The following is a 15,941-nucleotide window of genomic DNA, read 5'->3' as shown; positions in this document are numbered from 1 at the left end:
GACATGTAAAGTTATCTAATCACATCAAGTTCGAACTTATATCCCTCGGGTCGAATGGGAGCGATGTCCAATTGGCAGTCCAATTAATGCAGATGACTTTGGGTCTTTTGAGACTAATTATGTACGCTCAAGTTGATGTTAGTGGTAGTTTCTTGCTTGTAATTTGAATGAATTTGCACTTTACGAGATTGGTTTGACTACATTTGTAAAATTAGGTATTTAGAATGTCTTCTTTTTTCTTTGAAAAGCGTATTATGGTTGATATAGTGGATGGAGGACGGGGTAGTGGACCCGCTGGATAGACATTGTAAAGAAGGCCTGCGGGATCCACAAAGGCGACTATTATTAGGAAGGCCGAAAATCGTACAGAATGGAGAGCGTTGATGCATCTTATATGGTCGCGACCCTTAGTCAAGAGGAAACGAGGAAGAAGAAGAATAATAAAATCTAAAATTTTGATACGAGTAAGCTACAGTTCTATTATAACCTCTAAAACTGATGTTTGCAATGTTAATCATAGAACAACCAAACGTTTTTATAATTTACAGCACAGCCGAGTGATATTGACGTACTACAAGCCATCAATGTATATAAAGTTATTTATGAAGGTGACGTGAAAGTCTGTATTGAAATACACGTTAATCAATAACGTCTTTGAGCGCGTAGTGAAAATAGCGTAGCTAAATAAGTCTAACACTTAAAATTCAACAAAACGTAGAAGTCTTATCACACAAATTGCGCATTAGTGGTGTCCTCCTAACAGCTAAAGCAGCACGGTCACACATGATAGTATTTAAATGTGTTCTGGCTGGAATACATGTAGATCCGAAAGCAAGGACTTCAAAAGCGTATAACTAAATGATACTTAAATTTCAACTAAAAGTAAAAGTCTTATCACACAAAGTGCGCGTTACTAGTATCCTTCCAGCAACTGAAGCAACAAGGCAACGCACACATGAGAGTATTTTTGAAGGCGTCACGGAAGTCTCTGTTGAAGTACGCGTAGATCAACGGGTTGAGGGCGGAATTGAAGTAGCCGATCCAGAACAACACGCCGACGACCACGTCGGGTGTCTCGCAGGGCTCACCGCAGACGTTGGTTGTCACGTACCTATGGATAAGTGATAAAATGAGATGGTGTAATGAAAACCACACATCTGCAATGTGTACAATCCTGTCAAGTATCAAAAGTTCTATCGAAAGCGCAATGATATGAAGTAGCATTTATTAAATTCAGAAATAAATTTAAATAACTTTTTTTTTGTGGTCTTTATTCTGATTTTTCGTATTTTTTAGTCCTTTAAATAACCTTAGGTTTTGACACATTATTCGTCCTTCAGCAGTCGGCATAAATAAACATAGATCAATCTAACAAGATATACCAGATGATGAGATAAAACATAGTTAAGATATTATCTATGCTTTATCACTTTTTCCAATTTGTCACATGTAACAAGAATATATAGATAACTCAGAAGTCATTGTAAAGCATAATACCGTTCAAGAAATAATACAGGCGTGAATAACTCAAGTGGCAAAACATAAAACGCGTCCTTATTGCAGAACATTGCACACGATCATGTACAGTCGGAGTCACTTAATATTATTAAAAAAAAAAAGTTATTCACAATAGAATATTACCATTAAGGTTCGTGGGAGCAGGTTCTTGCCCTTGAACCATATTATGATCTAACCTACTCCACTTTAATATTATACGTACAGTTTCTTTAATAATATAAAATGTACTCTGACTTGAAACATTTTTTAAAGCTTTATTTACATTGCTTTTATAATTACTCTTACTCAGTAAATGTGTTATATATTATCATTGGTTAATATTTCAAGGCAAACAGGATACTAATTTCCAGCTTATTCATTTAAAATCTTTTTAGTAGTTATCTTCAGTTTTTAAGTACATTATTGCCAACTTAATAATTTCGCTTCGTCTCGAGTTTTTTTTTCCAATAATGCCAAGTTAAAGGTAGATAAGTTTTTAAATTAATATTGTTTAATTATCAAGTATGAATATTTTAAAGTTATAAAGATAAAATAACAGATGCTTAATAGAATTAATAAAGTATATATTTGTTCAAAGCCGTATTGAATATAATTTATACCTAATAAATATCTGAATTTGTACATAATTAAGGCATTTTATTCGTCATTTTTTATTTCCATCAGTCATCATTATGAAAGGACAGAATATAATTCCCGTAACTGTACAATGTAGCAGGTGTATTTCGGGTGAGTGAAAACGTTTTGTTTTATCTCACGAGGCAAGGTGTTAACGCGTTATTTCATAATGTAAACGTTTTAGGAACAATTTGTTAAGCTTTTAGAATTACGACGTTCCTCTAGGTAAATAATTTTATTTTGAGTCTTAATGTAAATTTTTTGAAAGTCCTACTTTTAAAATAACAAGTTTTGGTCTGATATTAAGCTAAAAAGGAATTGGGCGGCTCATGTTGCCCTGACGGGGGGTATCGAACGACATCCAGTCCAGTCCTGTACTGACCCCATTCTTATTGACCGTAAGGTCCGTATATGCCAATGCCCAGAGGGATTTAAGCAGCCTGCACTGACGTCGCTCACATACAGTCACTTGCATTTGTTTAAATTGGATGCCCCGCTGGCGATTCCGCTCAAGCGAACTATGGATGCTAACAAGTTGAACGCTTAGAAGAAAAGTTAAAGAGGGAGATTAGATGACTTACCAAAGAAAAAACGGTAGCCAGCAAAGCAAGAAGGCACCCACAATGATGCCTAACGTTCGGGCAGCTTTGTGCTCAGCTCTCCACGATTTGCCCGCCGCGCGTAACGATGCTCCTGTTTAGAAAATAACAATTTTACAAAAAAGAAAATTGACATTTCAAAAACGGCAGATTTATATTAAGGCTTTGATTAGTAAAACAATATGCTTTGCTTTCCCACGGTACAATACCTGAACAAAGCAAAGTAGGTAGCGCCTGATTCAATAGATTATTTTAAAGTGTCAATAATTGTGTAACTACATAAAGTATGAATTTTATGAAATGACTTTTTTGGTCTCGGACCCTAATCTGTTAAAAAATAGACCAATCACGTGCTGCCGTACTCCCATAGATAAGACTAAACGAGTGCCAATAATCGCACGTTTATCTCTTTTGTACTACATTTTTGTCTACTGAGATACTTACCAATTTGCATTATTTATTTATATTTTATAGTAAAAAAACTTGATGACTCGTAGGAAAAGTATTGTATACAAAAGTGATATAATCAAGCTTTTCAATCTTGTACCTTAATTAGGCAACTCAGCTTACTTAGGAATCTAAGAAAAGCTCTCTTATATCAAGATTGTATAAATAACTATTGCCTAACAGTAAAGAAATACTCTGTTATTTACTACTTACACAAAAATTGGGGCTTTCGAACAATATGTTTCAGTGGCCAACAGGGGGCTTAGCTATACGACAATTGTTTGCAGAAAATAAAACGAAACGCCTCTCTATTACTCTTACATATTAGTTCAAAGGGTCTCTCTAGATCTAAGGGTATCTGTCTAGACTAGATAGCGTGTCGTTTCGTTTCTCTGCGAACGATTGTTATCTTGGCTAGGGCCCCCTATTCGGTGTGTAACAATAAAATCGGTTGTAGGATATTTATCCAAATTTGTTTATTTATTACTTAATTTCAATTATTTAACTTAATTCCTCTTGAGTTGCAGGAGTACATAGGCTACGGAGGCTGCTTACCATTAGGCGTGCCGTATGCTTGTTTGCCACCGACGTAGTATAAAAAAAAAAATTTTTTTGAATGACTCAATTTGTTCGGTTAATTAAATTGTTGTTCAGTGTATTCCAAGCATGCCATATTTCTAGAAATTAACATTTCATACAATAATATAGTAATAATAATTCATACGTCCCACTGCTGGGCACAGGCCTCCTCTCATGTGCGAGAGGGCTCGGGCTATAGTCCCCACGCTAGCCCAATGCGGATTGGGGACTTCACATACACCTTTGAATTTCTTCGCAGATGTATGCAGGTTTCCTCACGATGTTTTCCTTCACCGAAAAGCTAGTGGTAAATATCAAATGATATTTCGTACATAAGTACAATAATATTGGTATAATCCAAGAGAATATAACTGTTCAGCGTTGGAGGTGATGGAGACCGAATACCAAAGCAGAGAATTACAATAGTTATATTTAATGTTAACAGAAGGCTAGTTGAGAAAAGTGATTTAATCTACACACATGTAGAAGCTTATATAGTCGCGTACAGCGCCACACTATGGATTGTTTATGAACTATTGCATACATTGATATGGCTAAGCTTAGATAGCAAGTACACAAGGTTTCGGTAGATGTCACCTTAATTAGGTACATTTCATAGGTGGTGCCACCTACCGACGATAGAGAGACTTAATCTATCTAGATTAGGTAAGTAGGTATTTAGGTATTCTAATACCTAAACTTGTTAAGATAGGTCTTAACATTTTGCCACCCCTTGAAATAGTTAATGTTTTATGCGTAACATTAGGTATTTCAAAGAATAGGCTTTGTACATATGTATTTACCTATTAGTAAGTATGGGCAGAGTTCTTTGTTATGGATTATAGTTAGGTAATAACTTACATTAAAATTAGAGCTGTGCCCATTCTTATAAATGAAACAACAATAGGACATGTTTTTTATTTTAAATAGGGAGTAGGTATTCTAATTCTATACATAGGTATTAGGTAAGTAAGGTATTTAAGGTACTTAATCATACTTATTAGGTACTTAATTATAATTGTTTGAATGTTACATTAGGTTGGTAGGTATTTACTATTTATATAACTTGACCCGAAGTAGGTAATGGACAAATGTTATTGAACGCGCGTTGGATGTCTCCTCTGGTGGTTCGGATGATGGCTACCCTGGTGACGCCATCCCGCCCCGGCTGCGTCGCGACGATCTTGCCCAGCCTCCACCGGCAGGGGGGCAGGCGTTCCTCTCGTACCAGGACGACGGTGCCGGCTGCGAGGCTTGGGCCGCGCGCGCTCCTCCATTTCGTGCGTTCCTGCAGCGTTCCGATGTAGTCACGTGACCAGCGCCGCCAGAAGTCCTGGGTGATTTGTTGCAAAAGTTGATAGTGAGTTAATCGGTTTTTTGGTACATGGTTATAGTCTTCGTCAGGAAGTGAATTTGGTGCTTTTCCAATTAAAAAGTGAGCTGGCGTGAGGACAGGATAGTCAGGATTTGAACTAGGTAAGGGACACAATGGCCTTGAATTTACAATTGATTCTACCTGATGTAGGATAGTTACAAATTGTTCATAAGTTAACAAAGATAATCCTAACACTCTTTTTAAATGGTATTTGGTAAGTTTTATACTAGATTCCCATAGGGACCCCATATGAGGTGTATAGACAGGAATGAAACTCCATTTTATGCCCTCGTCTGCGCAATGAGATACTAGTTCGCTCGAGCTGTCCTGTAGGTATTTTTGTAAATCTTTCAGCTCGTTACTAGCCCCGTGAAATGTTGTTGAATTGTCACTCACCAACTCCTTCGGTTTACCTCTCCTGGCTATGAAACGTCGCAGCGCCGCCAGGAAATTAGCCGACTCGAGCCCTGTAATTAATTCGAGATGAATTGCCTTTGTTGCAAAACAAATAAATACTGCTATATAGCACTTATAGACCTTGTAACCACGTCCTGTCCTATCTCTAATGTTATAAGGTCCTCCATAATCTATACCAGTGATAGCAAATGGGGGAGACGGGTTTACCCTCGAGGGGGGTAAGTTTCCCATTATAGGGTTAGTAGTCTTTGGATTTGCTCTAAAACACGGAACGCATTTATTTACAATTTTCGAGGCTAACATTCTACCCTTTGTTGGCCAGATGCGCTCGCGAATAGTTGAGAGTAATAACTGAGGGCCAGCGTGCAAAGTACGTATGTGTGCGTTTGCCATCAGTAGTTTGGTAAGCGTGTGTTCGTGACTTAATATTAAAGGCCATTTTTTTTCATATGCATAATGTGAAAGAGCGATTCGTCCGCCTACGCGAATGAGTCCGTCCTTCATGAATGGGTGTAAAGATAATATTTTTGATTTGTTAAGAACCGGTTTGTTGTTTTGCAACAATTTATATTCGTGTGGGAATGATTGCATTTGTGCATGTCTAATTAATGTGTGATCCGATTTTTTTAACTCGTCTACGGACAATGGTCCTGTTAACTTTCTATTTGGATTAATTGTGCGTGTTTTATTTTTTGTGTTATATATAAATCGAAGTATGTATGCTAATACATGAATAAGTGTTTTATCGCTTGACCACCTGTGGAAAAGATATTGTATCGTATCGTTAGATTTTGTGTTAATAGCCAAGGTGAGTGTTACATCAACGTCGCTCTTGGCTTCGGGTGCATGATCCAGTGACTCAGAATCCTGGGTCGGCCATGTGTCCGAACTTTGAGTTAACCACGCCGGCCCGGACCACCATAACTGGTTGTTTTCCAGCTTGCCTGGTGCTACTCCTCGGGACAAAAGGTCGGCGGGGTTATCCTCCGAGCGGACCCAGGACCAGTCGTGCTTGTTTGTAAGTGACAATATTTTTGTGACTCTGTTACTAACAAAACAAGTTAATTTAAGGTTACTATTTTTAATCCAACATAATGTTATTTTTGAATCTGACCACAGGTTGATTCTGGAAATGTCACATTTTAACGCTCGTTTTACTTTGTCTACATGTGTCGCGAGTAGTAGACTTGAACAAAGTTCCAAATTTGGAATAGTCTGGGACGTAATTGGGGCAATTTTGGATTTTGAGTAAAGTAGGTGAACTTGAATGTTTCCTACCCTATCGCTCGACCGTATATATATAGCAGCGCCATACGCTTTAATACTACTATCACAGAACCCATGAATTTGTATCGTTACATAATTAGGTATGACTGTACATCTCGAAATTTTCAATTGGTTTAATAAAAACAAGTCTCGATAGAATGTGTTCCATTCTTGAATCAAGTCTTGTGTTAATTCGGTATCCCAATCTAATTGAGCCTTAAATAATTTTTGGATAAATATTTTGGCTACTACAATTACTGGTCCCGTCAAGCCTAGGGGGTCGAAAATGGACGAAATTACCCCTAGTACCTTTCTTTTGGTGATTGGGTGTGAAATTTGGTTTTCTTTAATAGTATACATAAGCTTATCTGTGTCACTAGACCACGCTAAGCCTAGAACCTTATGTGTTTTATCTCCAAATTCGATTGCAGATGTGTTTTGGTGTGTGTGTGTTCCGCTCACCCGATTTATGACAGCTTCGGAGTTGGACTTCCATTTCCGCAGCGTGAAGTTGGCGCCCTGCAGGATCTCGTTCACCTGTGTTGCAGTTTCAGCTACCTGATTCTCGTCGTCGCCGCCGGCGATAAAATCGTCCATGTAGAACTGGTTCGCTATGGCCTCTGCAGCTGCTGGAAACGTGTGTTGGTTCTCGTTTGACAATTGTAACAAACATCTGGTTGCTATATGTGGTGCTGACTTTAAGCCGAAACTTAATGTGGTCAGCATATAAATTTGGAGTCGTTGGTGAGTATTTTCCCGCCAAAATATGCATTGTAGGTATTGTTGATTTGGTTTCACATAAATACATCTGTACATTTTTTGTATGTCGGCATTAATAACATATTGGTACTTTCGGAACCGTAGAAGTATATTTATGAGTTCGTCCTGTTTTATTGAGCCTTTGTACTGGATATCATTCAAAGAAACGCCGTTATCGGTGCGGCATGAGCAGTCAAAAACAATGCGAATAGGGGTAGAGGGGGAGTCGCGAAAAATCGCTTGGTGGGGTAGAAAATTACATGGGCCATCATAATTATCTCGTAATTTAATCATATGGCCAGCTTGTTCGAACTCGCGCATGAAATTCACATATTTATCTTTAAATTCGGGGTTCCGCTCGAACTTGGTTTCTAAAGTTTTGAACCTCCGATATGCTATGTGCCTAGATCGACCTAGTTTGGTAGGTGGTTGCTTTAATGGAAGTTCAATTTCAAAATTACCTTCAGAGTTGTGAGTGTGAGTTTTCAGAAATATATCCTCACATTGTTTTTCATCATAAGGTAAATTTGGTGCGGAACCCTCCTCTATTTCCCAAAACTTTTTTAATTGCGTTTCAACTGTAATTTTACATTGAATAGCAGACTCGGATTTTTTATGTACGGGACCCGTGACTAACCATCCCAGTCGCGAGCGCCTCAGAACCGGTAATCCGGGCCCGAGCGAATATTTACCGGTAAGTAGTAAATCGAAGAATATCTCCCCACCGATAAGCAAATCTACATCTTGAGCTAAGTTAAACTCGTCATCAGCTAACTTATAACGCGACGGAATGTGCCAACGTTGCACGTTTGGTATTTCGATATTGGTAGTACAAATTGTAGGCGTAATAAAACAGAACAAATTCGTTGTAAAGTTACCGTCTAAGGAATGGAATGTTACGTCACACGATTCTACGACGCTAGACACTTTTTCATTGAAACCTATGACGTTTAAGGCATTTTGTTCCTTATTTAATTTTAACTTTTTTGCCGCATTTTTGGTAATGAAATTTTCTTGGGAGCCATTGTCTAAAAATGCTTTTAGTTTATGCACATTGTTATGCTTATCCCTAACGAGCACTTGGGCTGTTGTGAGGAAAACTGATCTATTTCGCGCATTGTTTATTTGTTTTTCGATTATAGTGTTATTCGACAGGGTAGTCTCGATTTGACTAGAACTCGGTTGTTCGTCGATTAATGTTGATATTGGTAATCGCGTTGGTATGGGGTTACTACCTACATGAGTGTTGGTATTTGGTTTGTGTAGTAACGTATGATGCTTGCCCTTACATACTCGACAAGTACTGGCCCTGCAGTTTGTTAAGACATGCGTTCCGGACAAACAATTAAAGCATAATCGTAATTTATTCACGGCTCGGATTCGCGCGATAACGTTTAATGCAATAAACTTTGGACACTGATTAATATAATGTGTACTCGAACAATACGGGCACTGGTTGGATTTCAACTGTTTTGAGGTTACCTTAATAGGTTCGGACGTGGTTACCATGGCCTTCTTGGAAGTGCTGGGTGCGTCCGATGGTACTGCTGGGCTGGTCGCTTCCAGCCGGTCAGCTCGGTTCTTTAGAAAGTTTTTGAAATCCTGCAACGAAGGCAATTTTCTCAAATCAACACTATTCTCCCACTTTGATTGCAATCGGCTGTCTAACTTTTTAACTAGTAAGTGAATAATTGCGAGATCCCAATTTTCGGTAGGTACATTTAATGAACGCAAAGATCTCAAATGTTTGGAAATATTATCGCACAGACCTCTAAGACCCGAAGGAGTTGACGGTACCGGTTCCACGTCGAACAAGGCTCGCATGTGGTTGGAAACTAAACGTTTAGGATTGTTATAACGTTCACAAAGCATCTGCCATGCGAGCGTGTACCCTTCCTCGGAGAAATCGAGCGAACTAATTACCTCGAGTGCACCGTCTCGTAAACAACTGCGTAGGTATTTATATTTTACGATCGGTGCCAAACTAGTTTGATTGACTAGAGCATCAAATGTGTCTCGAAACTGCAGCCACTGCGTTAGGTCTCCATCAAAGCTAGGGAGGCTAATTTCGGGATATTTTATCGACTCACCGAGGGTTTGCTGCTGCGGGGCTTGCGGACTATGGTCAATTGGTGGTGATTCGGTATTTACTTTCGCCAGCAGCTTGCCCTTAGCGCTAAGTCGGTAAAATGTGTCCTCGAAAGACTCACGTTCGGCCTCTTGGGCCTCGATGTCACCTTCCTCGCTGCACAGTGTCTCGATCCGGTCCTGTGTCTCAGAGAAATCATGGTATAACTTTGGTAATTGATCTAGTCTTAAGCTTACGTCTAAAATTATTTCGGCCGTCAATGCGCTTGTGTCGATATTTTCTATGAATTTCTTAAATATAGTTAATTTTCGCTTATAGACACCTCGTTTACATTTTAACTGTTTAATTTCTAACTCCCCTAGAGTTATTTTGGATTTTTCTGTGTCATTACTCATGATTAAGAAAACGATTACAATTTACAATTGGTAGGGAGATTAAACGATTACAATTAAATTTGGTAGGGAGATTAGGTAAATAGGTTAGGAATTGCCAGCTCACTTGCCTTCTCGATTGAAGCTCGTGCGCGTGGTGTTACTTGGTGATTGCCCTCGCTTGGGCACTCCTTCTGCCTTGGATGTGGTACCACCCACGTGGTCCCTTTGGTAGTTGCGGTCGTCGTTCCCTGCTGCGGGCCGCGTGCCACGCACGTGGTTCCGCTTTGGTGGCTCGGTCGGCGCCTTTCGCGTTGGCTCAGGCCGCTCGATCGAGTGGTGTGGTCGCCTCCTAGTCCCCTCTTTAGCTTCTTCAGGTCGGCGGAGCCCCACGCGGTCGCTGCCTACGTGGTAACGTTGCTCTCCCGGCCTAAATCAGGAAACGCGGCGATTCCTCGACGTACCGGCTTGCAAATTATACTAAATTTACTAGCGATTCGCTTGTGAATACTAAGATTAACCGCGATTTAAACTAGGGGTCACCATATGTTCAGCGTTGGAGGTGATGGAGACCGAATACCAAAGCAGAGAATTACAATAGTTATATTTAATGTTAACAGAAGGCTAGTTGAGAAAAGTGATTTAATCTACACACATGTAGAAGCTTATATAGTCGCGTACAGCGCCACACTATGGATTGTTTATGAACTATTGCATACATTGATATGGCTAAGCTTAGATAGCAAGTACACAAGGTTTCGGTAGATGTCACCTTAATTAGGTACATTTCATAGGTGGTGCCACCTACCGACGATAGAGAGACTTAATCTATCTAGATTAGGTAAGTAGGTATTTAGGTATTCTAATACCTAAACTTGTTAAGATAGGTCTTAACAATAACAATATTGCAAGAAACACTAACTCCGTGTCTGAAACAGGCCTCGCCAGATTTTACCCTAAAACAACAATTCAGAAACAGCGCAACGCTTCGGCAAAATCAACGTCGAAATCTTTAAACTGCTTAAAGTACGAGTCTAAACATAGACTACATTTAATAGAGTCCACGTTTCGTTACTAAAAATTAAAAGTGAAAGTAAAAGTCAAACTGTTTATTCTTTTCTGATCACATTGAACTTATGAATGTGACACGACACGACACGACACGATTGGTTCTAACCTTATACCACAGCAACGAGAAGAGACCGGCGCGGCGTAAGAATCTAGGCAGGATGCATTAAAAAAAATAGGTACATCAAATTTTATAAATACTTACGTAGTTCTTCTAGGAAACTTAGTTTAGAAAAACACGTGGTTAAATATTAAGCGCGTTTTGTATTTTTAGTACATTTGTAAAGTACAAATCAGCAAGCATCACTATTCAGTGGCTTCCTACACCCGTTAACTAATAGTTACCCTTGAGTTATTTACCGCTCCAACCTCATTTGTAGGTTGCATTAGCGACTTAAGAGACTAATAATTAAACAGTTACCCACTATAACAGGCCAGTTTATAACAAATTTTTGTTGATATTTGTTATTTAAACGCGTGCAGGGGGCCTATCGTAGATGACAAAACGCCAATCATATATCGGTACACGGCGGGAAGAAGTTGATAAATCCAGAAATAAAATTGAAGAAATTTGAACTTGAAATAAAATTGCATAAGGCTCAAATTTCTTCTTCGCGTGTAGGAAAACAATGTATGGAAATAGTCACGTGACTTTTCATAGCATCCATCTTCCCAATCAATCTATCTTTCTTTTCGTTTGGCGTCGTCGATTGTCATCTTGGGTAGGCCCCCGCGCGGTGAGTTTTTGTATTACAAGCGCTCGATTTCGTCTCTCGAAAATCGGTGTTAAACGGCGAAATGCTATTTTTGAAATACGTGCATAAGAAATTGAGAATTAAGTGGTATTGGTCACTCGTTTTCAATTCTATTAGTAGAATTTAAATGCCTAGTAGCGGAGATATTATTAAAGCGAAAACACGAATCGAATCGCGATCGAAATTCGGAAATCGGCCCCTAATCGTAAACGTTGATGCAACAGAAATTATGCGGTCCCGTTCTCATACTCAGAGTTTTACCCTTCTGTATGGGGAATGTTCTCGCTCTAGAATATTTACCATAGTAAATTGAGAACGTTCTCGAGAAACGGCACAAGTCACAACTATACTCATACTATATCTCGCGCTAACATGTAAAAACGTAAGTTGTTTTAATGTACCATCTATGCGCAAAGTACTCTGTAAGTATAAAACAACGCGAGTGAAAGGTTCAAGCCAAATCCCTTTAAATCAAGGCTTTTCGTCACTGCAAATGAAAACAGGACCAAATTACAGTTAAATTTGTTAAATCTGTTCAAAGTTACTTTTTTCTTTCGTTAAGCGATCAGAGAAAAGGTTCTGCAGCTTGTCAAAGTTTTTTATCATGCTGTTTTATTTTAATTGCAGGGTTTTCGTCATGCATAAACAAATACTATTTTCTTTTTTTATACTACGTCGGTGGCAAACAAGCATACGGCCCGTCTGATGGTAAGCAGTCTCCGTCAGCCAATGTACGCCTGTAACTCCAGAGGAGTTTCATGCGCGTTGCCGACCCTAACACTCCGCACCCTCGTTGAGCTCTGGCAACCTTACTCACCGACAGGAACATACCACTATGAGTGTCTAGTGTTATTAGGCTGCGATTTTCTGTAAGATGGAGGTACTTTCCCAGTTGAGCCCTAGACCTATTATCTAAATGGTAAAAAACCTGTTTGTAATTGTTTTTATTTATAAGAGTTAGCGGCTCTGTGCGCTATGGTACACCTCACGGACCCCTATGGCACCACCGTTTTGAAAATTTTCAAAAACTAAATGCAACCATACGTAAGGATTTTTGCCAAGATTCATTCGATCAAAAAATTCATATTTTGAAAAAAATATGCAAAACCAGTTAGTTTAGGTTTAGGTATAATAATAATGACAATATTATCGTTTTATTCAATTATTTCTACCGTGGACAAATATTATTTCCGATAATCCAACATAAAAATATGAAAATATTACAAGTAGGTATACTTAATTACTATAGAAATAAGCAAGTCGTATAAAAATAGGGTATTTCTTACGACATCCTATCTTAAAAGCACTTTATCGTGTATAATTTCAAACCAACGTTTAACATCAAGTTTTACTTTTTGGTATGAAAGTCTTGGTTCTTATAAAATTGCATCAATATTTACTTTTACTCGCTACTGCAGTCGAACGCTTGAAATCCTATAAGATATTCTGTATAAGATAAAGAATACTCAGCAAAAATCGTGCACTAAAAAATCAAGAAAAATGTATGCTCATAAAGGTGGCGATATACCTTGGGCCTATACTCGAGTAGATGGCGACAGCGTTTGATATTTAACACATATCAGTGGAAAAACATGGGTCAGATAGCCATATGTCAATTTAAGAGTTTTAGTCCTAAAGATGGCAATAAATTTAGTTGACTACAAAATTTTCTTTGACAATACACCTCTACTGAATTAATTATCTTTGCCAATATTGATTTAGATTCTAATGACAAAAAAATGCCACAGGAAATGCTTGGCTTACTAGATATATATTTCTGTTATTAAAGGTTCTAACTTTTAATCACCATTACCAGCCTCTTAGATAAAAAATTCTGAATCAAATGTATTGTATATTGTGTCAAATACATCTAATAAAAAGTCACTTCCTTGGACAATACAATAGGTACAATTTAACGACTCGGGGACCTACAATCTACATTATATCAAGGTTTTCTTTTTTGATCTTAAGCATAGAAAAATGTATCCCACCTGTAAAGGGGCTCACTGATTACCAGTTCGCCGGACGATATCGGCCTGTCAGTTATTCGCAAATGCTGACAATCGCAAATAACTGACAGTAGGCTCCTTAAGGGTGCAGCATAAAAATTAGTTTATTCTATTATTTTTTCAATTTCTACAGAAAAGACGCGTACGAGTTAAGTCTGGTTTATATCTACAGTCACTGAGAGTGTCAGACACGTGCCGTGGCAGGCAAGATAATGGCTCCTCTACGCGATGGCCCAGCGCTGGACCGGCGATATGGCCATGCGATGGTTGAAAGCACGCACTATAGAATGGGCCACGTGTAAATGCGTACGCACCATCGCACCTTTGATGTGCCGCGCCATAAACCATCCGACATCACTACCTTCTCTACTCGCTGGCCCATCTTAGTAGGCCAGTATGATGGCCCATCGTGTAGAGAAGTCATAATATTCTTCTATACAGTGTCTAAAAATTAACGTATTCATATCTATCGCTACACCGCCGCACAGACGCCGACAGTCGAAAAAATACTACTGTGTCTGGCATGCTCAATATCTATAGATATATACCGACCTTTAGGCAAGGTTGACTGGAAGAGATCCCATACAGGGATAAGTTCGCCTTTGTTGCATTTAATTTACTCTGTAACTGTGTTTATCGTGTTTTTATTTCTATGTACAATAAAGTATATATATATACATACATACATACAATACAATGTTTATGACACGTATATTAAATTTTATCAATTACTACGATTACCTACGAATGAACGATACAAAACACAAGGGCATGAAGGGATTTTATACGTATTTGATTAGGAAAAGGTAAGCATTTGACCACAATCTCACCTAATGGTAAGTGCCGATGCAGTCTAGGATGGAACATGCTTACCTAAAAGATGTCTATTCACTCTCGATTTAAAAAGATCCAAATTATTATGGATTTATGCATAAGCCCCAAGTAAAATTGTTCCATGAAAACATTAATTCTTTGACTTTGAATTAAAGTATTCAATTCTAAAAAAGATCGTGCCTTTCCATTAAAACAAATATTTAGCTGACAGCAAGTCCCCGATAATACCTTAAATATTACTGATCACTGCACAAAGCTCCAAATCCCTAATTTAAATTTCGCTTAGTTGCAAACTCTCCAACTCGTAAACTGGAGATACTGGTAACAAATGGCCAGCTATAAATCTTATTAAGCCAAATTAACCCTTATTATTGGACCCGTAAGAACTTTGATAATTATATTAGCAGTTTCTAAAAGTACAGTCAACATTCAAAATATAGTGATGGCCAAATTAACCAAATATATCGGTACACACTTTTAATAGGGGATATTATTTACGCAAAACTCTGCGTAGGGGGTGCCTGTAGTATATACTGAGGGCCTACCGCAAAACACGAAAAATTTCGTTATTTGCCTCTCTATCACTCTTGAATATTTGAGCGATAAAGAGGCAGAGAACGAAACTTTGATTTTCGCGATTCTATTCCAGACATTCCATTATATTCTAGATCTAGAGCAGAGCCCAACTGCGGAAGTACCTTATTCTTACAGAAAACCGCAGCCAAATAACACTAGACCCTACTCATAGCGTTGTGTTCCTGCCGGTGAGTAAGATTGCCAGAGCGAAACGAGGGTACGGAGTGTCAGGGTCGGCAAGCGCATGTAACACCTCTGGAGCCGCAGGCATCCATAGACTACGGAGACTGCTTACCATCAGGCGGGTCGTATGCTTGTTTTCCATCGACGTAGCATAAAAAAAAATACTTTATTGTCCCCATACATTTCCTCTATATATATTAAGGTTGTACATGTATATAGTTATGATATGTTAGTTTAAGTTCTCTTTCTATTATTTTTTTAATTATTTGTTTTTTTTTTAAATACATTATTAAATAAATTCAATACAGAGGGTCCCGTTTTACTCTTAGGGTACGGAAGCCTAAAAACGAAATAGTGATAGATTGCGTACTGAATTGTTACATTATGAAAAACCTTTACACTTTTGTTTATATCAAATAAACATCTTGAGTAAGAAATTCTAACAAATTTTTGAACTGAAATCGCCTTACAAAATCTTATC

The 15,941-nt window shown here is 38.4% G+C and overlaps 2 protein-coding genes across 13 annotated transcripts in view; both read right to left on the bottom strand.

Moving 5' to 3' along the window:
- Positions 1-769: 769 nt before the first annotated feature.
- LOC133529548 (octopamine receptor beta-3R-like) overlaps positions 770-15,941 on the bottom strand; it is a 29,151-nt gene continuing 13,979 nt past the window's right edge. Inside the window, exons 2-3 of the mRNA XM_061867293.1 lie at positions 2,715-2,826; positions 770-1,111 (exon numbers count right to left, since the gene is read on the bottom strand). Of these exons, the coding sequence (XP_061723277.1) occupies positions 895-1,111; positions 2,715-2,826 (329 nt within the window). The 3' untranslated portion in view covers positions 770-894. The remainder of the gene's footprint in view (positions 1,112-2,714; positions 2,827-15,941) is intronic.
- On the bottom strand, positions 4,666-10,932 carry LOC133529540 (uncharacterized). 12 transcript variants are annotated; one of them, XR_009801154.1, is made up of 4 exons: positions 9,786-10,932; positions 9,058-9,177; positions 5,530-5,600; positions 4,666-5,091 (listed from the first exon to the last, which is right to left on the bottom strand). XR_009801154.1 is itself a non-coding variant. In XM_061867276.1 (4 exons), the coding sequence occupies exons 3-4, from the start codon at positions 7,411-7,413 to the stop codon at positions 4,816-4,818; spliced, it is 2,160 nt and encodes a 719-aa protein (XP_061723260.1). In that variant the 5' UTR covers positions 7,414-7,445; positions 9,058-9,177; positions 9,345-9,641; the 3' UTR covers positions 4,666-4,815. The 12 variants fall into 12 exon arrangements, 8 of the variants coding, with proteins under 8 accessions (XP_061723260.1, XP_061723261.1, XP_061723263.1 ...); XR_009801156.1 differs by having other exon boundaries at positions 9,082-9,177; XR_009801157.1 differs by lacking the exon at positions 9,786-10,932 and adding an exon at positions 9,345-9,656 and having other exon boundaries at positions 9,082-9,177.

Source organism: Cydia pomonella, chromosome 21 (genome assembly GCF_033807575.1).
Source record: "Cydia pomonella isolate Wapato2018A chromosome 21, ilCydPomo1, whole genome shotgun sequence".
NCBI classification, from domain to species: domain Eukaryota; kingdom Metazoa; phylum Arthropoda; class Insecta; order Lepidoptera; family Tortricidae; genus Cydia; species Cydia pomonella.
This window is presented reverse-complemented; position numbering and strand designations above follow the sequence as displayed.